This window comes from Taudactylus pleione, unplaced genomic scaffold (assembly GCF_031769625.1).
Source record: "Taudactylus pleione unplaced genomic scaffold, aTauple2 ptg000380l, whole genome shotgun sequence".
Lineage (NCBI taxonomy): Eukaryota > Metazoa > Chordata > Amphibia > Anura > Myobatrachidae > Taudactylus > Taudactylus pleione.
Window position 1 is genome coordinate 1,448,939 of NW_028284781.1, and position 27,702 is coordinate 1,476,640.

Sequence of the window (27,702 nt, forward strand, 5' to 3'; positions counted from 1 at the left end):
GTGACCAACTGTACCTGCTGCATTTGCCACATCTTCTGTTGTCATATTCCGTATACTGGAACGCACTTGGAACACGACCGCTGATCCTGACACACTGCAATAGTTAAAAGAAAACAAATTAACATAGTGTATCTACAAAAGTGAGAGTGAAATAATACACAGAGCAATACACTCATGTAAAAATAATTTATAAATGATGCAGCTTAATAAATCAAAGCTATCCCCATGCTTCGTACAAAAGTCACTGCTTGCCAATTTAGCATGCCACCATTTTTCATGCTACTATTTTGATATCTATGATTATGTTTTTTATTTACTTAAGCAAAAAAAGCACTGTCTGGCCATTGCATATTATTTATGTTATAACAGTTTTTGTATTTTTTTGCCTATATAAACAGTGGAGGCAGGGCCGGTTCTAAGGCGCCACCCGTAGAGGGTGCACCCCTCCCCAGCATCCCGATTTCAGCGGGACAGTACTGTCCCGCTGGTCAAATCGGGAGGTTGGGGACCCCCACCGCCGCAGCCGGACCCCCGGAGTGTGAATGGATGCCGCATTCACTGATGGGAGAGGGCTGGGGGCTGTAACCCCAGCCTGACGTTATTTGGAGGCGTGTCACATAGGGGGCATGGTCTATGGTAATTAGGCCACGCCCCAAATTTCACCACGTGCGATGTAATGGCGCATTATTAAGGGCTGGCACAGGGTGCTCCAACCCCTGGAGCAAGCCCTGAGTAGAGGTAGGAACCTCGCAGAGGATTAAAGATAGATAAGAAACTGAAAACAGATAATGAGGGGATGAAAGACAAGGTAAGGTTTGGTGGGAAAACATACATATGATAATTCATAGGCCTATTTATCATACTAATTCAGTCCTTAAAACATGCGGAAACAGCTGTTTCAGCATGTTGAAGGATGAATTAAATAGCAAAAATATCATAGATGTATCCTTGCTTCGGAACAACAGCGCTCGTAGCAGTCGTCCCTATAGTTTTCTATGGGAACAGTGTTACTGTTGCTACAGTATTTGACAAACTTGTTTCCAGTGTTAGCCCACTTACTTCTAAGGGGCAGCCCATCCAGAGAGGGATCCTCTGATCTCTCCTCGGTTGGCTGAAGCTGTTCACGATGCCCATTGCAGGGATTTCGCTTTGCACATACGCTGCCTTATTGCCATGCATGTGCACTTGCACCGGTAGTGTATGAACCTGGAAGTAAAATGATAGCGTTATCTATCATTTTTCTTAATGGGAGCCTTTGTCACGGCAACTGGCCCTTTAACAATTGTCCTTAACTAACATTACAACAAGGAATGTTACTATTCAGGGCAGGATGGCAAATCTTCATAAAAATGCCCCCAAAGGTGAATGTAGGAAATCCAATGAAATGGGAAGTTATCATCAAGAAGATAATTATTTATGCAAGTTTACTACTTAAATATGTGGATCTTTAATCTTGTGAAATATCTCTCCTGAATCTGAAATAATAACGCTAATTGAGTGTCACTGTTGCTGTTAGATATCCGCTTATCCCCGTTCATTAAATAAAAAAATAAACCGACCCTTTTTTCCCCGCCAATGGTTGTCTGTGTCGTTATTTTAGATCAGTTATGTTTTAGTTAATGTCTGGGAAGTGTGGCTGACATCAGCTGAAAGTAGTTTCATTTAGTAGTTAAATCTGTGCCTCTTCAATCTTGTTAAATATCTCTCCTGAATCTAAAAGAATAACGCACATTGTTTTGAGGAGCACAATAGTATTTGTACGTGATGTAACCATAACGCATTCGGTTTGATTTACCGCCGGCCGCATGGTTCAAATCCTGGCAACGGCAGCCCGACAGAGGAGGACATCCCGATCGTCCTAAGGGTATGTATAAACTAATCTAATTTTATCCCCTAACCCTCCTTTATAGTGCCTAACCCTAACCTCCCCCCCCTGTGCCTAACCCTAATCCCACCTCTAAGTGCATAAACCTAACCCCCCCTTCCCCGTCGCCTAAACCTAAGTCCCCCGGGGGGTGCCTAACCCTAACCTCACCCAGGGGGTGCCTAAGCCTAACCCTCCTTCCCCCTAGCCTAATCATAACATCCCGTGGGGGGTGCCTAGCCAAGTCCCCTAACCTAACACTCCCCCCGTGGCTGTCCCGTCCGGCGCCCGGCATCACTTCGATCGGGATGCCGGGCACCGGTCTCCCGGCATAGGTAAAATGACAGGCATCTAGATTTAACCCTCACCGTGATTAAGTAGTCGGGAAGCCGGCTGTGAGCATTGCGACGGCCGGCTTCGTGAACGTATACCAACCATAACTGGTGACCTCTACTATGGTGAATAGCCTATGGCTATGTTCATACACCCTGGTAGCTGACAGCCCACTGTGAGTAGCAAAGTACGTTATGCTGATCATGATGTTTTTGCAGTTGAGTGATTATCAGCTGCCTGCACATATGTCTGAGTCACCATGCGTAGTCGCTCCCAGCAAGTATTTATTCTCAGTGCAATTGATAGCTCAGGGAGCATTTGGTGGAGGTAATGGGGAGTGGTGGCAAGGAACGCAGACGAGTCGCGACCGTTTTGGGGCGTGTCACACCCTGTGTCTGCGATCCCGTACACAAGGGATATGGCGCCAGCGGCCATTCTATTGGTCATAGACTCACTTAGGACTGCAACAATCTAAGGATCTGCGACCGATGCTGTATCTTTGTACGCAGATTCTGCAACATTTTACGCAGATGCTGGATTTGCAAAGCAATATATCTCCCGGTGGCTACAGCATTTATATATTTTCACATAATAGCTGTATACAAATTCGAATTTGCATTAGTGTACAACTCTAAATCAGGCCCTATATATGGTAGAACTATGTTATAATAGAATATTCCACCAGATTTGAGAGATGAATCCTGTCTGTAAAGATAGCCAAAATAAATAATGGAGAACTAGATGGGAAGAAAAATATATATTTGTGCATGCACGCGATTACTCTCAGCGTTAACAAACAGTGGTGTATTAACATTGCAGGGTGCGCAGTGCCCACGGGCCCTGAGCCAGAGAGACCCCGTGCTGACCATCCTGCAAGCACCATTCCCCACTGCTGCCTCTGTCCTGAAGAATAAATCTAGGAGAGAAAATCAATACAGTTGCAGCTAGAGAACAGATAAAACTACAATGGCTGATGGCTCCATCACCCATGTTACTGCAAGCAACAACTATCCTACAGAACTTGGGCGGTGCTGCCAGAACCGGGGACCTGATTTGTTCACCAAACAGACAGTGACATAGAGTCACACAGCAGAAAAGCGACGACAACCTGTTAATGATTGACTCTGTGGCAGCATATGAATAGAATTAGTTCATTGGAGGGGCCATGAACTCATGACCCGATGCTCCTCCTTCATTGAAGACTCCTCTCCTCAAAAGTGATTCTGGGACTGATTCAGAGGTGCCTGCAATTGCAGCCGCAACTGCATCTTTATGACAATGGGATTCTTACAGAGACGCCCACTGGCTGCGGCTTTAATCCACCATTGTGCTTATTAAGATGCATTAGCTTCACCATCGGACACTGCACCAGGCAGGTGCATTTTCTCCATCTGAACATGGCTGCAGGGATCAGTACAACTGCATATTAAGACACAGTCACTGACCGTGACACTCTGGTGTCTGGCTAGCCACCCCCATTACCACCCAGAAATTCCCACTGAAATTTTCTCTCTCTGGCCCTGATTCAGAGCCGGACGCTCTGACAGAGCGCTCTCTCTGAATCAGGACCGGTCTTTTTTTTTTTTTAGAACGGCCTCCTGGCCACTCGCATAGCTGTGGGTGACCACCCACAGCTATAGCGAGTGGTCAGGAAGATGGTCGCGATGGTCAAGACCATCGCGACCATCGGGCTTGCAACGAGACCCTTGTGGTAGGGTCTCATGGCCACAAGCCCCAGAGAGATTTCGGCTCTAACAGAGCCGAAATCTCTCCCACTGACATCACTCGTGATGTCAGTGGGGCCGCCCCCAAACGGAGGTGTTCACATGGGAACGCCTCCGTTTGGGCAGCCACTCCCCCAGCCCGCTCACCAAAGGGGACAAGCTGTCACTCAACATCGTCAGCTCGCCCCCTTTGTTGCGAGACCCGGAGCGACGGAGTGCCCGTCGCTATCCTGGTCTTGCGCATACGCACGACAGAGCCGGCTCCGTCATGCACATGCGCACTGGCCCACCATCGACCCGGTTGCGAATGCACAGTGCTTGCGACCGGGTCTGAATCAGGCCCTCTGTGTCCAAATTTGTTCTGCAGCTGTCAGCGGTAAGCATTGGGGTGCATTAGCAGTGCAACTCCGGCAACTGAAAACATCGGCCACAAGCATGCAGTCCCACTATCTCCAAACTAAGGTTATCAATAAAAAGGCTTCACCACTCATGGTCACCATCAATGGTATCAAGTGTTCTTTCCATTGATGGCAGAGATCCATCGAAGGTAGACATTGATGGTTTGTAGCTATCAATGGATATCAGAGGTTTGGTGATATGGTGGATGGTTGATGGCCATCCCTACTACTGATAAAAGACCAGGGTTCAAAGGCAAAGAATGATACATATGATACACACTTCTAGGTGTCGGTAAGAGAAATCCTGAAGAAAAGAAAATGCTGGTAGATAGATGCAGAAATAGAATGTAGGGAGAGACTGTTAAGGTTAACACTGTTTTGTAGAATACCTGTAATGAGATGTGTAGGAAGGCCCACTGGTGTAGTGATGTCCACTAGTTGGCCTTGCACACTGACTCACTACTTTCCAAAGATGCCCCGTCAGCAACCTTACCTATTTCAACCAACAATACAGTTTGGTCTGTATTAACTTTATCCAATATGTACTTTTCTTGATGGTAGCCGCTATACGCAGGCATGGGCTTATGAATATTGTGTGACTAGGCACACCCTAATGTTGAAAGCCTTCTTTATGCTTGTCAGCAAAATTTCATTAAAAAGCTGCCATTCTGCTGAGCTGACAGAGGGGGTCATTCAGACCTGTTCGCTCGCAAAGGACGCTCGCAAACGGGTCGATGTTGCCCCACTGCGCATGTGCACGACGGAGGGAGCTCCGTCGTGCGCATGCACGAGACCCGGACTGCGACAGCCAAGCTGTCGCTCCGGGTCTCGCACCAAAGGGGGCGTGCTGTCGATGTTGCTTGACAGCACGCCCCCTTCGGAGGGCGTGCCCGGGGCGTGCCTACCGTCTGAAGCCGGCCCCACTGACATCACTAGTGATGTCAGTGGGAGTGATTTTGGCTCTGATAGAGCCAAAATCACTCCAGGGCTTGCGGCAGCGAGACCCTACCGCAGGGTCTCCGTCGCAAGCCCGATGGTCGCGATGGTCAAGACCATCGCGACCATCATCATGGACGCTCGCTATAGCTGTGGGTGGTAACCCACAGCTATGCGAGCGTCCATGAGGACGCTCCAAAAAAAGGTAGGAGGGCCCTGATTCAGAGCGAGCGGTCTGGTCAGAGCGTTCAGCTCTGAATCAGGCCCAGAGACAGTCACTCAGTTTCTCACATGATGTATTGGTCTCCTTCCCACCTTACTTGTCCCCACCCCAAGAGGACAATACAGTGTCTCTTGTGTTAAAAAAATATGTATATTTATTAGACACATCAATTAAAAACCTAAACATGAACTAGGTCTATTAGACACATAATGTAACTAAGTGACTCTATCTGTAGAGATACATAAATAATGTTTATTAGTGGAAAAAAGTTGAGAATCCAGTTCTTGGATGTTAAATGATGATAGAAATTTAAAATGCTGTTGCAGTTGTTCCAATACATGGCTTTTTCATTGTGACAATATACTCTCTATACAAGTGGACTATTGGGGCAGTGCAATACTCCCATTGGTATAGTGCATTACTTACAAGTAATCATCAGAACTGGAAATTGATGTTTTGTTTTGTCAATTACTATTCTCTATTTTTTAAATAAATACAAGCTACACATAGACTTCAGCATCTGTTATGATCCGCATATAGATATTTTAGACTAATTTTTAATTGGGCCAGGACTGTTTTTCTATTTTATTCTATTGTCTTGTATAAAGTGGGAAAACTTTATTTTCAGTCTTTTATTGGCAGCATCTAGGTACCATTTACCCTAAAGACAGAAAGAACTAACCTATTTGCGCAGATGATAATAATAATCTGATGATACAAGTTTAACTATTAATACTGATTATGTCCCAGCAATAATATTTAAGTCTTTTGTATACACTGTCCTGGGGACACTTCTATTTGGCATAATGTGACTTGGGGGCACTATTGTGTGATATAATATTGGTTCCAAAATTAAAATCTGCTCAGAGGGGAAGGGAACTTGTATATTCCTCATAGTCAACAACACCACTATTTCAGATCTAAGCCCCATACCTCCCAACAACAGGGGTCGGGGTGAGGGGGCATGGCCTAATCGCAGGAGGCGTGGCCACGCCCCCTTAGAATAAAAGAAAAACCTATTTGTAGCACCGCAAAGTGCTGTAAGCCCCTCAGCCGGCGCAATTCCAGGGGGGGGGGGCGCGATCAGTGTGATCACTCCCCCTCCACAGGCAGAGGAGACTGCTGCTGCCCGGGTAATTAGTGTGTGGACTATATATACACACAAAATATATCTGTGTGGACTAAGAGATGAAAAAGCTATGCCCAATTGAATTGATGCATTGCACAATGTGAAATGTTGTGATGTCATTATGGACTGAGCCAATAAAATCCTGAAATGGACAAATATAAATGAGATAAATAAGTTAAAAAAATATTTGTCTGGTGCTCCTGAAGCTCCACTGGTGTTGAATGTCACAATTCAGTGTTCCCCAGCCTATTGCTGGAGGGTCTACTTGGTACCACTTTATGCAAAGGGGGTTTTTCAAGGAATTACATATATTTTTATATGGCAAAAATATTTCAAATAAAAAAATATAGAAATTAATATTAAAATAAAAAATACTGCAGTTTTTTAAAAACAAAAACAATATTTTTAGTTTGCTTTTAAATATATTGAGGTAGATAATGATAATACCCTTTCCCACAAAAAGCTTTAGTCATGTTCAATTAATAAATCAATCAATCATACTTACAGAACTGTAATATTTATAATACTGTTTGGATTACTATAAGTCGATGTATATGTGCAAATGCATCAATGCATTCTTTTTAGAAAAATTAAACTTTGCTTACGGCATGCAGTAAGTCTGTCATAAAAAAATCAGACACTGTTGTTGTAAAAGAAGTGTTTCTCTTCTACTTTGCAGAAACAAAGTACCATGGAAATTACATTATATATGTAATATGTCAATAGGCATCAGACATTTATGTTTCAGTATACAGGAGCTCTGCCATACATATTTGGCTTTATACTTAATGAGACATTTAAATGTATATTATTCATTCTACAAATACTGGGCCAGAATAGTGAAATAAACAGAATAATACAAATTGTATAAACATGGCCCTATGTTACTATGGCAACAACATTCAGGTTAGGATTTGTCATGACCAACGTAACTGCCTACAATCAGAAACTCACAGGAGAGGGAGGACCGTGTGGCATGATTAGGGGAAATCAAAAAGAGATTGAAAGAAAGACAGTGCGATCACAAACTGAACCACAAAACCCCACATCAAGCAAAAAAGGGCATTTTATAAAAGGGAATGGCAAGACATGCTTTGATTTAAATTAACAGAGGGCGCTATGAAAGATTCTGTAAAGAAAAAAAGGCGTAGGTTCAAAAGACAGCATCGAGTATATCTATTATTTAAAGAACATTTTATTCCATGCTACGCATCACAGAATGAAAATCTCTGCAGCGCCCAGACTTGTGACCCATTGCAAACAAAATCCACAGAACAGAATCTTTCAAGCTTTAAGTATAAAGTCATTTTGATTTCTTTATATAGTGAAATTGTTAATCTTTTTTTATTACTAATGTGTTAACTGTCTTTTAGTTTATAATATTTTATATTCACGGTACAGCTCTGGTTTTGGTAGACATTTCCTAAATAAATGTCTTTTACATGGCATTTATGTGTTAAAACTCTACACATCGCTCCAATATGTAATATTTGCATGTTTTTGTATACAGTATGTTCATCAACATAAGCATAGTATTATGTTTATACATTTAGATACAGTTACAAATATAAAATATAATGATATGAGTATACAGTTGGAGTAGAGTTGATTGCAGAGCAGAGCCACATAAATTGAATGTAGTTTGCAATAAGACTGAATATCATGAGCTTTTCATCCTGTGACTAACCAAAGATTTGTCACAAAACAACATGAATTTACACTTAAGTGATACAGCATTCACTGGAATAAACTACTGTATATCATCTGGAAGCTGTCAGGTTTCTAAGATTTCTGCTTAAGTAACTGTTTTGGATGTGTATAAATGCTTTCATACCTTTCTTATACTTGTTTATATCTTTTTTTCTTATACAATATGAAAACCATTGAGATGAAAATGCATTTCATGCTGTCCGCTCTTTTAACAGAGATCATCATGTCAGCCACCTGTCAGCAAAGACTGTGATTGCTGATCTGACAGAGGAAAGTAAGCAGCAGCAGCAGCATCAGAGTTCTATGGAATTATTAGGTGTCTTTCATGAACTATAGGCCTGATTCATATATAGATGCAGGGAAGCGGCTGTACAATACTGTTCAACTAAAATGCAAATTCAGCAGGAGGTGTCTGTAGGAAATAGACACATCTAATACGCCATACATGTCTACCCTCCCGGTTTTCGCGGGAGGCTCCCGATTTTTCGGGTAACCTCCCGCACCCCCGGAAGGGTAGGCATTTCTCCCGCATTCTGCCCACTTCCTAGTGAAGTGGGCAGAATGAGAATACCCGCGGCGATTGCGGGTCTCCGTGAAGGGGGCGGGGCTTAAGATGTGATTCTGCATGAATCACAGCATTAATGTAAATTTTACCCAATCGCGGCAGTTTTGTCGCGAGGGGGCGGGGCTTAATGACGCGAATCATTAGGCCCCGCTCTCATCGGCCCCCTGCTGCTTCTCTTACCCGGGCTTCTCCCGGGAAGAGATGATAAAAGGTAGGTAAGTATGCTATACGCATCTGCGATCCCAGTGCAGCATCCATAGACTTTGGAAGGCCGCGTAAGTTGAAGCTTGCTCAGCCGGGCCATTGGAACTGGACAGCTGGATTCTGGAAGTCAATGTCCAGCGACGTATACCCTGGGCACACAAATGGGGCCGACACTGGGTCCACCCCCCAAACGCAGCAGCATGTCAATCATGATGTGGCTAAGGGGGGACTGTGAGCGATCGCGCAGGGCCTATTCCGCACATACGCAGAACAGGTGCTGCATACGCACAGGCCCCCAACAATTGGAGATGTACGCAAACCATCGGATTTGCGTACGTCTCTGAATCAGGCCCAATGCCCACAGCTGCCTCTGTGCTGGATGACAGCGCCCGGAACATGTAACTGCATCATGGAAGTAAACGTCCGGGAGCATGGAGCTGCTGCTCTCCAAACAGTGGGGTGTACTTCCAAGTACCCCAAAAGACAGAGAGGAGCCACTGGAGGAACGATGGTGCAATCCCTTTGCCTTTCTCCCTGGGTGGAGGTACCAGACGCACAACCCTAATTACGGCCCACATGAGGTGTCTGGTTTGATTTTAGTCACAATGGGTCTTATTTTGGTGTTGGACATATACAGTACATATTTTGTGAAAGATATGTATTTTTGTACCATGCACCATACAGTACTGTATATGTGCACGGAAACTGCCATTTTCAAATTATTGTTACTGTCATTGATTTTTAAGGTGTCACAGTTTTCTGCAGCACCAAGCCACCAGCCATTCGGGAAATCAAAGTATTCATAAAGCCGTTAATATATTAGGTAATCAAAGTAGACATTATAAATGCATATGTTAATACAAAGATTACGATGGATCCTGCTTGATAAAGAGTTTAAAATTTAAAGAGAACAACTGGGACAAGAAGATGATAAAAGCTGAGAGATACTTATTTACCTCGTTGGCACTAACCTAGAATGTTAAAGATTAACAGGGCTGTAACCAGGGGTGTGTGACCGGTGCCACCACACAGAGTGCAATAGCTTTGTGGGCAGCAGCGTTGCCACCACATGGCCCTTGCTTTTGGCTAGCAGGGTGTCTGGAATGGCACCCCGCAGTCAGGATCATCTGTGCAGTAAAGTCTGGAGCGTTCTGTGCACACTCCAAATGGACACACTGAGGTCCATGCAGCCGACCAGGCACCATCAGGACGCCCGATCAGCGCTGGACTTATTGGTGCTGCCAGCCCCACCCCTTTTGCGTGACACATTTGTGCCCTGTTACGGCCCTGAAGATTAATATTCACTTTGCCAGTCTTCGATTCTCAAGTCCACTCAGTGAAAATAAATAAGCATTTTCATTGGCTTCCATTATCGCCTTTTGAGTTGCAGATTGCAGGCTATCATCGGATGTAAACTCATATCGTCCATATTGCTTGTTATAGGGCTGTTCACCATCTGATAAATATACCCCTGTAAGTGGTGGCTGGAGCTGAATTGTATATGGCTGACATAAGTGTGTTGTTTCATAAAAATGCAGCTAGTCCTAACTGATTCTAGAATTCTTAACAACAAATTATTTATTAACTATTATTATAAAATGGTGTGGTGTATTGAGTTAGATAAAACCAACATTATTGGACATAATAGATCACATGATCGTGCATTATTTCCCAACACCTCAGACCTGGTCTACTTCCAAATGTAATCTGAGCCTTATCACACAGCCACAGCTGTATCACTCCACAAGTGTAAACAATAACATCTCTCAGAGACAGAGACACACTGCTCGCAGAAAAGCAGCACATCACTGCCTCATACATCACTGCCTCACTGCCATACACATTTCTGACAGAAAAAAGTCAAGAAATGTCTAAATTACTTCATGACTCAATGGATCTGACATTAGTCCTCACCAAAGAACTTGAACAGGATTTACCTGAGCAGTCACTTTAAAATCCAAAACACACCCAACAGTGAGCAGACATGCCAGCCCTGACCCTGAGGAAGCATTAAGCACTTCCTGCCAGTACAAGTCACTGTACAACATGTTTTCTTTCCCAAATGAACCACTCTTACACACTGTTATCCAGCTAATTGTTTATCCTTAAAAATAATTACAATTAAACAGCCTATTCTGAACTATTTTTGCTCCCATTCTTTATCTATTTCACCCTACATTATCACCATGTAGAACTATTTTGTCAGGGACCATTTTCTAAGATAGATATACCACTCTTTGGTTTGCGGTCGTGCTCTGCACACCTTGGCTGGTTGAACTAGGGCGTGCATATATCAGAGTGCGACCGCACAACCAAAAGTGTTATATCTATTACTTATACAACAGTCCCTACCACTGTTGAGTTTAGAGCCAATACTCCCTTATACATGGGGACACACAAAGCCAACTAACCTACAGTACCAGTATGTTTTTAGTGTGTGGGGAGAAGCTCTGTCCCCTTACTCTCATGATTAATTTAAGTCATTAATGAGCAGTATTTTAGAAGAAACACAGAAAAGTTTATTTTAGGAAACAGTGTGAAGCTAAAGTGAAACACCCTATAAAAATAATCTACACATTGGCGGATGCTTCAGAAAATGTCCAGGGTGTAAACTGTAAAGATGTCACATCAAACTCCAGCCTGTTGCTACTTTAGGACCCCCTACTTCTATTAATTTCATTGCTTCAGATCATATTATAAGAAAAAACAACTTGTTTAGCTTCTTTTATGGCTTACTCGTGAGGGAGGAATACTTACCTACTCTCCCTGATTGTCAGGGAGACTCCCTGACATAGTAGCAATCTCCCTGACTCCCTGAAGAGTCTAGCAATCTCCCTGATTGCACCATACCACCATTATGGAGCTTTTGTAAAAATGACCCCAAAAAATAATATACATACAAATGGGATCATTAGTATAATTTCCCTGCATTGGTTATAAGACACAATGATCCCTATGGCTACATGTATTTTCTGAAAAGTATCAATGTGTTTTCATCAATAAGTAGATCTTACTGACTGCTTTGGGACTACTGTAGTTTACATGTGGATATAAGTCATATTTATGACACACCTCTCAGATGTAGCAGTACCAGTACATGTCCATCCACTTTACCACCGCGCTCATAGGTGTTGCTTTCACAGTCTCCCTGAAAAGCTTTCTCAAAAGTAGGCAAGTATGGAGCGAGGGGATATCAACCATGTTTATTATACAGTATGTTTCTTTTTTTGTGTTTAACATTGATTGCATTCTACCTACAAATGTACTTTCCCTCAGAACTGCAAGTGAAAATTAGCGAAATGCGTCTATATACTGTACATACTTCTACCATGGTGGTGGAAAATTCAAGTCCTACATGGAAGAAAAGGCAAGGTGCCATCCCACAAAGTAGGTAATGCACCTATAAATACACCTTCTTCACCCCATAAAATAATTCTGCTAAATTCTTCAGTGCAAAACTAAGCAGACTCGTACTCTGGATTGGCACAAGGAATCCCCACATTCCATCCATCTCAACTTCCCTTCCACACACAAAAATCACAGGTTTCCCATAATACTGGTTGCAAATGTAATAAAGTAGGCACGACGTAACGTAAGAGAATTTGCGCCGTAGTTTTACATTAGAGTAGTTTTGAAAATAAACCTTAGTGAAAACAAATATTTGATTGGTTGCTAAATATTTTTATCTTTTGTATCTTTTGTCTTTGTTAGCAGAGCAGTCAATATTTTTTGTATGTGTCTCCATACTTGTATCTTTCTAAGAATACAATTGCAGAATGGTCCTGGTATAGTCGTAAGAAGAGCAGTAGCGGATGGAAGGATAAAAGGACATAATCTGAGGTCATGTATACCTATTATCAACCAATACGTCACGCCGCACACCCCGAGCCGGCTGTTGCCTGCATGGTAGTACATAACATTAATAAAAAATGCAGGTCTTTGCTTGGAAAATAAAATCGCTCAGCAACAACTTGTTATTTTCTCTGCAAGTGGTATAATCATTGTAAAGTGTTACATAAAGGAAACTGAAATGCCTATTTATGACCTAATAAAGAACACATGATGGTTTTATAACTTACATTTCATATGCCAAATTATTGTGATCGCACAAACACATCAATTTCTACAGTTTTCTTAAAGTGCTTTCAATAGGTCGGTAAACTGCTATTTTATTGTAAGTGTCCCTTCTGAAAGTCACCAGGTATTTCCACAAGATACAGTAACACATGAAGGAACAAGATTATTTTTCTAATTATGTTTACACTAGTTACAGAAAGTGAGAATAATGTACTTGCACTTTCTAAGGTATTTACAATATGAAAAAATTCGAAATACAGTCCCATGAATTAAGCATAGCCCAAATTCAACTAAGACAGGAGATATAGGGGCGTCAGGGGCCCATTTATCAATGTTCACACTTTTGGCAGGTAAATAGTGGCACATCACGGTATATATGTAATTATGTGATTTTATCATTCTGTTTACACCGAGACACTGTCCCGCTGAAGACTCACTATTTCACATTTGCTTTATGGTGTTACATAGGAGGGAGGAGGCCATGCCCTTAATTGAACATATTTTACATGTTAATTTACAATTTTTGATAATAATCATAATTCCATACAGTATACACTATGGGGAGGGGGGAGGAAATGCAAATATATTACATAGTTAGCAAATACAGTATATCTTGCCTATGCCTGTTATAGTACATTGACTTTTTTTATATTGATGTAATGGGGAAAAAAACTGTATTTTATTGAATTGAGTATACAGATTACAATAAATGTTGCAATAAATAACTGAGTGGAATGGCCGATTGTAAATATCTACATTAGCCTTAGTAAACTGTGGAAGTTTATCTTCAGAAACAACAAGTGAACTGTATATAGATCCCTATAAGCCAGGCTTGAAATATACAAATAAAAGCAAGTCAGCACTACCTGAGCATGGCAGTGACTAAAGCCGGGTACACATTAGATGATATGTCGGCCGATCCGACGGCTCTATGTCGGGCCATGCGCGCTCCCGTTTGGTCGTCAGTCGCATCATCAAGTCGGCCCTACATGCAGCTCAGTCTGACAATGCCACTGACGACCCCATGTAGCAGGATGTGTGTAAAACTGCTGCCATTTGGGTGCAGTGCAAATGGCATTACTGCACCTAGCCTGCACGCATAAAGGAACACCTCAATCCACCCAGCTTCTTCCATAACATTTTATATTTTTGTATTTTAAATATTTGTATTTTGCAGAATTTAAAGTCTATGAATAGGATGCTGATAGTTCAATCTACTGTAAGGTGTGGCTGTGGAAGTATTGGGACTAATTTGGGCCAAATTACACTGAAACATGAACAACTTTGCAGCCAGATCTGGAACAAGGTGAATATTTCACAGAACATAAACTGATGAGGACATTGCTCGTCTCTCCATAAACTGACGAGGACACTGGACATCAGCGACAAGGAGAGCAGTCTGCAGCTCTGACGTAACTGTCTGTTCTCTTTCTGTAGGTGGTCACGTAGGTGAAAATGAATGTTACTTATTGCCAGTAAATGAACATGATGTGTTTATATATCCCATTATTTTATGCCATACAATGATCAGTTATTTATTGTTCAATCTCACAGAACTGCCATACCATTAATGTATGGCTCTTTTTTACTATTAGCTGACAATAAAAAAAATCGAAATATGTCAGTGACACCCATAGAAAACAATAGAAATCACAGGCTTCTGATCAATATACCATGTCTGGTATGGTAGCAGAGCATTTGTTACATTTACATCTTTTATAAGAGGCTTTTACTATATAACTAAATTATGTATTAATTTGTGTATGCCCTAAATGATCCCTGGTGTGCAATGTTTTTATTACACTAGGAAAGTAAATATTTGTTAGGTTTATTATACCCTCTAGTGGAAAAAGGAAGTTTAGAATCTAATCTGTCCATATAGAAACATCAGTCCTTCTATCAGTGCAATTACTTGTGGAGGTAACCTTAATACAACATTAATAGACAAGTAATCCTTCTAATAGTAGTTAATTATAGTAATATATATATTAAAAACATTGTGTACAAAGAGCATATATATATTATATATATATATATATATATATATATATATATATATATATAAAAAGGTTTAAGAAGACATGCGCCTGATAGTGTAGTATGTAAAGTAAAATAGTAACCGGTGCTCGTAAAAATAAATATGCGTAGCAAAGAGAAAATCTTGTAAGCTTATCTGAGATCCAGAAATAAGTGGTCCACACTGGATGAATTAAATGGGATGTCGTCTGCTGGATCACCTTATAAAAAGCTTATACAAGCTCATGGGATTGTATAAGCTTTTTATATGGTGATCCAGCAGGTCCTATACAGGTCCTATACACGTCCTGATGAAAAGGCTTATTGCCTAGAAACGTTGACAAATGGATATTGCTATGTTGACGCATTACTAATACACATTGATTTCATCTACTCGTTGGAGTGCCGCCTTCCTTTGTCATTGCGCTAGGAGTACATCCTTGCCAGAAGGATTATATGTATACATTTTTTTAGGATGGCACCCACCTCTTTATGTTTATCGTCCTGAGTGCCAGGCTCATTCTACTATATATATATATATATATATATATATGTACACAGTATATATATTGCTCAGAAATATAACTGATTCTTTATACAAAGCTCAACGGAACTTGGCGTGGAAAAAAGGCGTGACTACAGCATTGTAGCACTTCGTACACTGATTCAGACTCAGTCGCACACAGGCATATGTGTTGCATATCAAATTAATCTGTGCAGTCTCCTGGTACGTCTTATACTGGGCATACACTCTACAATTATCTGTCAGATATCTGTCAAATCTGTCTGGTGGGAAGGAAAATCTGGTCTGTTTAGGAGCAAATTTCTGGTCTGTTTAGGGGCAAATTTCTATTGTCATTTGCTCCCATACATTACCAGGTTTTCATTCCAACCAGCCAGATTGGACAGATCTCTGACAAATAATTGCATAGTGTCAGGGCCGCCATCAGGGGGGGACAGCCAGTACTCCTGTACCGGGCCCGGACAGCTGAGGGGCCCGGACACCGGCAAGCAGAGTTAATTGCTAATTTATTGCCCTCATACAGGACAGCTGAGGCTGCTAGGTGCTGGCCGGAGAGTTCTATGAATGAGTCATCACACACAGCTCAGCAGTGTGTGATGACTCATTTATTAATGAACTCTCCGGGCAGCGCTGCATGATCATCATACACACATGCGGCACCAGTGTCCTGCTTCTGTTACTGTGATCAGGAGCAGCTGCAGGAGGACCATCTTATATAATAAAGGTAGGAGCACTGGGCCCCCTCACAGACAGGTTCCCCTCTCAGGACGCTATCAAATTAGTTACTTCAATCACCTCTGCCTCCATAGTTGCTCCACCCTCAGCTCTCCTCCTCTCCTCCCCCTGCTCTCATTGGCCAGATATTGTGTGCACTGCACTGAGGAAGGAAAAGTGAGAGAGCAGCTGCGGTGCACACACAGAGGTACCTCTGCCCCATCCCTCCCTCCTATACAATCTGCCCCCTGTACTATGCCTATCTGCCCTCCCCTCCCCCTCCTATACAATCTATCCCCTGTACTATTTCTGAATCCTGCTCTGTCCCCCTCCTATACAATCTGCCCCACTGTCCCCTGTAATATTCATGAATCCTGCTTCTGTCTCCCCCCTCCCCAAATTTCTATCTCTGTACTCTCCCCATATGTGTCCATATCTGTGCCCCTGTTCCCCCATACCTGTGCCTTTGCCCCCTCTCCATCTCTGCCTCTGCCCGCTTCCCATTTTTGACTCTGCTCCTATCTCATCTATGTCCTTTACTTAAGTGTGCCCCTCTCTATTTGCACCTCTGCCCCCTTGCCATGTCCATGCTGGGACTGATTCAGACCCGGTCGCTAAGGAGCAATCACTCGCTGCCGGGCGATTGTTGCTCAATGCGCATGCATCCAATTCGCAGTGCGTGTGCGCAAGCCAATCTCAGCGATGGGAAATTGTGCGCTCATAGCACACAGACTGCTTGCTACTTTGAGTGACAGATAGTGCCGTTTGTGGGTGGGTAACAAGGGAAGGTGCTTGTAACGGGGGAGTGTTGTTGCGAACGCAGGCATGTCAGGCCAACAAAACGCTGTTTAAAGGGTGTGCATAATTAGCAAAGTAGCGTCATTGTACACGTCACCTCCATGTATTTCAGCCAGCACTGATCGCAGTGCTTGCGGCGGGGTAAGGCTACCTCAAGGGCTGCGATCAGCTCCGATGGCTCTCGATGTTACTGATTCATCCAACAATCCCAGGAGATGACTTGTGTTGCGAGGGGAAAGGGGGCGTCTTAACACACTTGCGAGCGCTCAGTGCCGTAGCTCACTAAGACATAGAGGGCGTCCTTACGCGACGCAGTGCGATCACATAATTTAAATATCCGGCCCTTTTTTTTGCAGCAAGCGAACGCATCTTGAGAGCGGGTCTGAATGAGGTCCAGTGTTCCATACCACATACAGTAATTGAACCTCCGGATAGTAGGTTAGTACAGTTCTGTTGTAAATCATTAGGCTTTTCTCAATTTAAGAAACAAAAAATCTGTTTATTCTTTTTTAATATTTAAAGGAAAAAAAAAAAAAATATATATATATATACTCCAGATACCAGAGCTCAACCCCACCCCTTTGCGTCCACCAGACCTTTTGGGGGGAAGAACAAAGGGGGTGGGGGGGCCCTGCCTTTTTCATTTGTACCGGGCCCCACGATTTCTGATGGCAGCCCTGCATAGTGTATGCCCAGCATTAGTCACATCACATTGCGACTAAGACATTTTCAGCCGAAAAAGATGCAAAAAAGAGTCGCACAGGACCTGGCTTGCCGGGAGGGGCTGTTTGGTGTGACTGCAGCAATAGTGTATGAGGACACATCTGTAGCTTCACAAATTTCCACTGCTGCAGTACCTATTAGTTCTTATAGCCGCATATCACAGCAATAAGAATGAATTTATTAGCTCTATTTATCAACATTTTCTTGCCGTGGCAGTGACTCCCTGTCCAGAAATAAAATGTGATACTGTACTCTATAGGCTATAATGGGCAACACCATCTAAAGATAGAATTAGATAACTGGGACAAGCTGTACAAAGCTCGGCCCCTTAGAGTCAGGAGTAAATCTGTTTTGCTAAAGGGTATGAAAAAGTTGGGAAGAAATTGCATCGTAGCTCAACTATGACAAAGCTGCCCACGATTTGGCTGGTGCTTCAATAGCATCCGTGCATGCTAAACAACTTGCATCTGCACCACTTGCATTGCAATATGGTTTTTACCTGGTTAAAATCTGTACTCTTTAGCTGTATTTGCTCCAAACTTTTAAGTCTCAAAGTGCGAAGTGTTACCCAAGATTTAAAAGATTCCCTAGGCTTTAGCTGGAACCATACAGTGCTTGTCATATGGGTGATTACAATGAGTAATATGGACAAAATGAAGTAGTCAGATAAGTGAGAGTGGATCATTAAGCAATTAGTATTAAGTTATTAGAAACCAGAAAACGACAACACTTACTACAGTAGTTCTTGGAGAACTATGGCTTTGGGAGCATCAGATCACCTTACTACCTTAGTTATGACGCTAGGGGTTCTATTTACTAAGCCTTGGATGGAGATAAAGTGGACGCAGATAAAATTCCAGCCAACCAGCTCCTGTTATTTTTCATACACAGCCTGTGACATGGCAGTTAGGAGCTGATTGGCCGGTACTTTATCTCTGTTCACTTTATCTCCATTCAAGGCTTAGTGAATAGACCACTAGGTCCTAGTTACTGAATGGGTACACATTATAATTCGATCAGCACAGTAAATGTATGTACAGATGTGTCCTCTTGCATCTTTGCCGATCGCACTGCAAACGTTTGCACACATCGCACCATGCGATTAGATGTGGCCACGTGTGCCATTATACACCATGCTGCATGCTGCGTTCACAACATGCAGTCCTATGGAGTGGCAGGTGCAAATGCAGCGCACGTACCCATTCGCGGGTGCCCTTCTCACACCATGTGTGGCGCGATTTGCCGCACAAGCAGCAAAGATGCAAGAGGACATACTGTATCTGTAGGTGATGGGTGCACGGCTGGATTAACGGGGGGGCGACAGGGACGGTCGTCCCTGGGCACCCACACGTAAAGGGCCCCCACACCCATCGGGGTTAAAGTGGGCTGGAGGAGACGGAACCAGTTCCGCCTCCTCCAGCCCACCTCAGCTCGGCGCCACAAGGGGGCTCTATTTGCCGGGCGCCCGCTGAGATTTTGTAACCAGCGGGTGCTCCCCGCAGCAGTCATAGCCGGAGGCTGGAGCTCACTCGTGAGCTCTGGCTTCCGCAGTGCACTATGGGAGAGACGTCTTCCAAAGTGCAGAGGAGCAGCCGAGTAGACAGGACGGCAGCGGGAGCGGGGCTCAAGGTAAGTATTAGGTTTTCTTTTTCTTTTCTGCAAGCGGCTTTACTACTGGGGGAAATACTCGGGGGCATTACTACTGGGACATTTATACAGGGGGCACTAGTACTGGAGCAATACTCGGGAGGCATTACTATGGGGGGGATTTAAACAGGGGGCACTACTAGAGGGGCATTAATATTGGGGGTATTACTACTGGGGGCAATACTTGGGGGGCATTACTACTAGGGGCATTTATACAGGGGGCACTACTACTGGGAACAATACTCGGGGGGCCTTACTACTGGGGGCATTTATAGAGGGGGCACTACTAGAGGGGGCATTACAATTGGGGGCACTACCACAGGGGGCATTACTCAGGGAACATTACTACTTGGGGAATTACTACTGGGGCACTACTACAGGGACCATTATTATTGGGGGTACTAGGGGCATTACTACTGGGGCACTACAACAGGGGGCGTTACTACAGGGGACATGACTACAGGGGGCATGACTACTGGGGGCACTACTAATGAGGGTATTGCATAGAGGGCACTGCATAAGGGGAACCACTCCTGGGGGCACTGCATAAAGGGCACCACTATTGTGGGCTCTGCATACAGGGCACTACTGGGGGCACTGCATAAGGGGCACCACTACTGTGGGCTCTGCATGAGGTCCCCATTGTGCATACCCCCAGTTTGTCCACATTTAATAGGGGCCCCTATGTGTTTGTTGCCCAGGGGCCCCCACAGACCTCAATCCGGCCCTGGAAGGGTGTAAGGGGCATAATAGAAAATATGTTGGCCCATTGCAAAAATTTACAAGACACCCCAAATTTTGAAGAAGCTATCAAAGTCCATATGCAGGGACATTCATCATTCCTATCACTTACCTTACTACCTTTGATTAGCCTTACTGTGCAACACTGTTCACTTCCTGCACAGATAATTAGTGAACATCAGAGTTCCATTCCCATTTCAGCAGCATTTAATTATACAGCCCTAGACTACCCACTTACAGGTTTTTGTGTGCTATAAGTGCCTTGCTGTGGCAGTGATCACACTGCAGGGTGCTCATTAAGTTTAATGCTGACTAAACATGTAACAATTTTTTTGTGTATGCTGTGGTGCAGTGTTTAGGGATACAGCAGAGGGTCCAGAGTAAGACAGGTGGCAGGTACAACAACCTGGCAGCTAAAGGGCACTAATGGGCCGGTCATTATACCAGCTGCTACTCCTACAAAACTGGTCAGGTGCACTTAAATTCTAAAACACTTTTGCTGTCAGTTAATAAGTTTCTAAACTTTCGAAAACTGCATAAAAAAAACATTATTATTATTATATTATTTAAATCAAGTAAGAGCAGGGGCGGCCCCCGGTCTACTAGAACCCTGTGCGATAATTATTGGACAGTAGAAGTCAAGCTCTGGAAATAAAGGTTTACAGATGAGTGAAAGGCATTTTCAAAGCGGTTTATCTGACTCCACATTTTGGAGTTTACTTCTCAATGAATATGATGGCCCCAAATTAACATTATAATATGCCATTACAGATGTGTCCTGCTACATTTTTGCTCATGGCGCGGCATTCTGGATTCCCTGCCGCGGTATGTCAATACACGTTATGGCGTGATGTACTGTATGCCGCAAAAGACTACACGCCATACAGTACATAGTTCAACCGCTGTGTGGTGAATGCTCCACGGATGAAAAATACAGTACTGAATACAATACTGCAGTGGACGGTGATCTGTGAGAGGCTGGCCAATCACGTTCAGGCAGTGTAAACAGTCACTCCTCCAGGTGCTTGAAATGATCACTTTTTTTTTAATATTCAATACAGGAATACAGAATTAAATCATTTGGTGTGCGAGTCCTGTGTTTTATAAGAATACGTATCTACAGTACGTTGGTGTGAAGATGCACGCACAGCATTTCATAAAGACAGAGGAATTCAAATTTAATATTATTAAGGTGCTCTGCCGAACTTAAAAACGCACAGGCAGTTTTACATAAAGAGAGATCATTTCAGGTTCAATACTTTTAAAGTACTGTACTCTGGGCCTGATTCAGAGCTGGACGCTCTGACCAGAGCGCTCGCTCTGAATCAGGGCCCTCCTACATGAAAATGGAGCGGCCTTATGGACGCTCGCATAGCTGTGGGTTACCACCCACAGCTTATGCGAGCGTCCATGATGATGGTCGCGATGGTCAAGACCATCGTGACCATCGGGCTTGCGACGAAGACCCTGCGGTAGGGTCTCGCTGCCGCAAGCCCTGGAGTGATTTTGGCTCTATCAGAGTCAAAATCACTCCCACTGACATCACTAGTGATGTCAGTGGGGCCGGCTTCAGACGGTAGGCGTTCCCATGGGAAAGCCTCCGTCTGGCAGCCACGCCCCCGGCACACCCACCAAAGGGGGCGTGCTGTCAATCAACATCGACAGCACGCCCCCTTTGGTGCGAGACCCGGAGCGACGGAGAGCCCGTCGCTATCCGGGTCTCGCGCATACGCACGACGGAGCTCCCTCCGTCGTCCGCATGCGCAGTGGGGCAACATCGACCCGATTGCGAGCGTCCGCTCGCGAGCGGGTCTGAATGACCCCCACTGTTCAACTTTATGCATTGCTTTGTATTTATGCATTGCTCCACACTTTCCTCATCCCTTCACCTCCATATTACGACACCCAGCTTCATTAGACTACAGTATAAACCGTAGTGACCCTTTTACACAATGTCCACAGTAGTGACCCTTTTACACAATGCCCACAGTAGTGACCCTTATACACAAAGCCCACGGTAGTAATGCCCCTTATACAATGCCCACAGTAGTAGTGTCCCTTACACAATGCCCCCAGTAGTGGTGCCCACTATGCAGTCCCCTTAGTAGTAGGGACCCCTATGCAGTGCTCCCAGTAGTAGTATGCCCCCCCAGTAATATGCCCCCCAGTAGCAGTGCCCCCATTAGCAGGCCCCCAGTAGTAGTGCCCCCATTAGCAGACCCCCAGTAGTAGTGCCCACATTAGCAGGCCCCCAGTAGTATGCCCCCAGTAGTAGTGCCTCCATTAGCAGCCTCCCAGTAGTAGTATGCCCCCAGTAGTAGTATGCCCCCCAGTAGCAGTGCCCCCATTAGCATGCCCCCAGTAGCAGTGGCCCCAGTAGTGGTGCCCCCAGTAGCATGCCCCCAGTAGTAGTGCCCCCATTAGCAGGCCCCCAGTAGTAGTATGCCCCCCAGTAGCAGTGCCCCCATTAGCATGCCCCCAGTAGTATGCCCCCCAGTAGTATGTCCCCAGTAGCAGTGCCCCCATGAGCATGCCCCCAGTAGTAGGGCCCCCATTAGCAGGCCCCCAGTAGTAGTGCCCCCATTAGCAGGTCCCCAGTAGTAGTGCACCCATTAGCATGCCACCAGTGGTAGTATGCCCCCCAGTAGCAGTGCACCCATTAGCATGCCCACAGTAGCGCCCCCTTACACACACACAAATAAAATGTAATAAAAAACAACTTACCTGAATCCCCGCTCCTGTCGCCGTCCGCTCTGCTCTGCTCTATTACGCGTGAGGAGGGAGCCGGAAGACGGAGCTCATGAGTGAGCTCCAACCAGCGCCCTCCATGCAGCAGCCAATGAGAGTCTGTATGACTCTCATTGACTGCTATAACAAACACACAGCTGCCGCTGGCGGCTGTGTGTTTGTTTCTTTGTAGACCAGACCCTACACTAGAGGAGCCCTGACGTCGGATTCTCTCGCGAGAATCCAACATCAGGAGGCCGTCGTTCAGCCCCGAACGGGGATCCGAGTCAGGCGAGGAACACCCGAACAGGCTTCGGGTGGACTCGGATCCCCTATGTTCGGAGCGGTTCGATTCCACAGAATCCGAACCGCTCATCTCTAGTTTTAACACCGGCTAGGAAGTGAATTATTGGAGTTCCAACAGGGTATGATACTGGGTGCCAGACAGATGGGACATTCCATTTCCGAAGTTGTGCAGACATTCAAAAATCCCAGATCCTCGTGTCAGGTGTGTATCGGGAATACCTCATGGACAGCGCTGTGACCTACCACGGGTGATTAATGATCATGACCAGAGGCATCTGGCCAGAATGGTCTGTGGTAACAGACAAGTGACACTGGCTCAAATCACATCCACATTCACTGCAGGAGGTACCAGACGCATATCCAGCAGGTCAGTGCAGCATACTTTAGCTTCCATGTTCCATGTTAACACTACGAAAACGGACTCAGTGCCTCACCTGGGCTCGTGAAGTCGCTATTTGGACCCGGGAGGACTGGCAACATGTGGCGTGGTCTCGTTAGTCGCGGTTCCAGTTGTTTCGGGCTGATGGTATGGTTTGGGTATGGCGCAGACCCCATGGAGGCCAGTTGTCAACAAGGAACCATGCAAGCTGGTGGTGGTTTCATAATGGTGTGGGGTGTGTTCACGTGGTATGGGTTGGATCTGCTGGTCCGCCTGCACACGTCATTGACCAGTAACTGCTACATTAAATTGCTTGGCTATGATTTGCAGCCCTTCATGGACTTCATGTATCTTCACAACAAATATTCTAACAGGATAATACATTGTGTCATCAGTCCCAAGTTGTCCAGAATTGGTTCAAGGCATAGTTGCCTACCTTTGCTGTCTGGCCTGATGATTCACATAATTAATCCCCACCCCCTCGCTGTAAAATGCCTGCAGTTGATGTAAATTTAAATAGGGGGTGGAGCCAAATTACGTGAATCGTGTCATTAAGCCCCGTCCCTGCACGGACACCCGCGAACGGCGCGGAAATTCTCCCCATTCTGCCCACATCACCAGGAGAAATGCCTACCCTTCCGGGGGTGCAGGGGGTTACCCGAAAAATCGGGAGCCTCCCGTGAAAACCGGGAGGATAGGCATGTATGGTTCAAGGAGCATTCTTGAGATTTATGACAAATGGTATGGCCATCACTGTTGCCCAACATGAATCAGAAGAAGTCCATTCGGACCCAAGATCCTGCACCTACAAATATCAGGGAGCTGTGGGAAGCTATCCAGATGGCATAGATCAACATCTCTCCAGACGTCTTCCGTCCACTTGTGGAGTCGAGTTGCTGTGCACTTCGCCAGGCTAAAGGGGGTCCTATGCACATTGGGGGTCCAATGCACATTGCAAAATGAATAATCTCTTGTCGACTCAGCTCTATTCATATAGACTAAAAAATAAAAATAGGACCTCAAAGGTGGCATCACCAGAACTTTGGACCTCTGAGAAATGGCCTATTTAATCACGAAACATTAATCCCCTTGAACTTTTCCCTCAATTTCACTCATGTCTTCTTGGAATCCACACCTAGCTCACCATTCATCCGAATGAGAGCGTGCAGAGTTAGATAGTTGCTGTGGCAATACATTTATTATGTATTTATGTATGAAGTGATCAATGCGATTCCTGGAGATTGGGGAATTGACATTTGTGTCAGCACCCCTGGGATGTGCAGCTGTGACCTCCTCCTGCTGCAATTCCTCTGCCTGCTGTGTGAGATTGAGAGAATAATCACTTCAAGGAAACTCTGAGTGAATTGCAGTAAAACCGAGCAGCATAAAAAAATACATAGGAAATACTAAGAACAGAAGCAATGTAAAAAAGGCCAGACAAAAAGGCCACCAAAAAGTAAAAAAAATGGCACTATTCCAGCTTATTAATGTACTGTACGTTTAACGTAACTTTGCAAAAAGATGTGTAAATTTACACAAAGATTATGTCAAATGTTTGTTTAGTTAATATAATTAATATAATTTTGCTCCTGTCACATAACCACTTGCCTGGCATGATTGGATTGTTTGTGACCACACCAGCCTGTCCGCTATCTGATATGGTTGCAAATGATTTGAACAGTCAGATACACAGTGTGGGCGGCTGCAGGAAGAGAATCTCCAGCAGCTGCTGCTCCCAGGGGGACCTTCCTGCACCCTCCCCAAATGTCTGCTGTGCTGCCGATCACTGCTGATCGGTCAGCACAGCAGGACCCCCACCCATCGGCTGCAGAGATTAGCAGCCACCGGGGAAAATTAAATTAACACCCATTGCACCTATGGTAGTCATGCCCATGCCCCCCCCCCCCCCCCTTCCTCTGCTCCCTAGGGTGTTCCTTGTGGCTGCAGCCACTGGGAAAAGGAAAGTAGTGATATTCCCAATGTCCCGATGGTGGCTATCCGATGTTCTGATGTTCGTGTTACATGTTCCTCACCTAATTCACTCATTAAATAAAAATGACAATTTCAGAGCGGTGATTAGAATAAAAATGTGTTGGTTAAGTTGTTAAGGAAAATGTTATATTTAACAAAAACAAGGATGGAACCTCTAACATTTGGAGAATATCTTTTACACATGGAATATTCCGAATTGCAGTTTGTTACTAAATTATGGGCAAGTAAATTATATATCTCACACATGCATATACACCTTACACATAGGCGGTCAGTACATGGGTTAAAATGAAAACTAACTTAATGAAACAAATGTGTGCTTTGGAACCATTTTATTGTGTGTTTTGTTTTTTATCTTTTTATTTCTAACAAAAGGCAATACAAAAAAAGTCAAAATGTCTAAATTTTGCAAATGATGTGCAAAGAATATATAACAAATGTAACATGATGCATAATGGAATATAGAAAACAGGCGTAGAGTCAGGGTCGGATTATGGGCTACATGGACCTGGGGCTGAAATTTGTCAAGGACCTATACTGAGAAGGGGAGGAGCTATGACCAGTCCTGGATGTAACCAGTTTTCTGTAAGTGTGGCCACAGATACATGGATGTGTACACCCCCTACATTATCAGCCTTAGGCAGTGGCGTAACTACTGCCCCCGCAGCCCCCACTGTGGCTTGGAGGCGATGGGTAGCTTGGGGGCGACAGGGGCAGTAGTTACGCCACTCAGTGGCGGAACTCCCGTAACTACGGGGGGTGCGGTCGCACCCCCTGCACCCTCCATCTGCCGGGCACCCGCTGAGTGTGTTACCAGCGGGCGCCCGGCTCCTATTCAAACCCCTGGCGGCAGCCGGAGGATGGAGCTCCCTCCGTCTTCCGGGTCCCGCAGGGCACTATGGGAGTGATGTCATGACGTCACTCCCATAGTGCCGAGGAGCGGACGCCGGGGTATGGACGGCAGCAGCACTGGTGCGGGGATAAGGGGAAGTGGTTTTTTTTTTTGTGTGTGTGTTTGTGTGCGCACGGGGGGGGAGCAACTACAGGGGGCTAACTACAGGGGGCTCACTACTGGGGGCAACTACAGGGGTCTCACTACTAGGGGCAACTACAGGGGGCTCACTATTGGGATCAACTAGGTGCAACTACAGGGGGCTCACTGCTGGGGGCAACCACAGGGGGCTCACTACAGGGGCTAACTACAGGGGGCTCACTACTGGGGGCTCACTACTGGGGGCAACCACAGGGGGCTCACTACAGGTCAACTACAGGGGGCTCACGACTGGGGGCAACTACAGGGGGCTAACTACAGGGGGCTCACTACTGGGGGCAACTACAGGGGGCTCACTACTGGGGGCAACTACAGAGGGCTCACTAGTGGGGGAAACTACAGGGGTCTCACTACTGGGGGCAACTACAGGGGGGCTCACTATTGGGATCAACTAGGTGCAACTACAGGGGGCTCACTACTGGGGGCAACTACAGGGGGCTCACTACAGGGGCTAACTACAGGGGGCTCACTACTGGGGGCAACTACAGGGGGCTCACTACTGGGGGCAACCACAGGGGGCTCACTACTGGGGCAACTACAGGGGGCTCACTACTGGGGGCAACTACTAGGTACAACTACAGGGGGCTCACTACTTAGGGCAACTACATGGGGCAACTACTGGGCACAACTACAGGGGGCACTGCTAAAATGGGCACAACTACAGGGGGCACTACTAGAAGGGGCACAACTACAGGAGGCACTACTTGAAGGGGCACAACTACAAGGGGCACTGCATATGGGCACAACTACAGGGGGCACTACTTTGATGGGCACAATTACAGGGGACCCTGCATAATGGGCACTACTGCAGGGGGAATTGCATAAGGGGCACTAGAATAGGGGGCATTGCATATGGGGCACAACTACAGGGGGCATTACTTTAATGGGCACAACTACAGGGGGCCCTGCATAATGGGCACTA

At 45.1% G+C, this 27,702-nt stretch overlaps 1 protein-coding gene across 1 annotated transcript in view; it reads right to left on the minus strand.

Moving 5' to 3' along the window:
- PTPRN2 (protein tyrosine phosphatase receptor type N2) overlaps positions 1-27,702 on the minus strand; it is a 1,246,087-nt gene that overhangs the window by 710,889 nt on the left and 507,496 nt on the right. Inside the window, exon 11 of the mRNA XM_088445425.1 lies at positions 15-94. Within this exon, the coding sequence (XP_088301551.1) occupies positions 15-94 (80 nt within the window). The remainder of the gene's footprint in view (positions 1-14; positions 95-27,702) is intronic.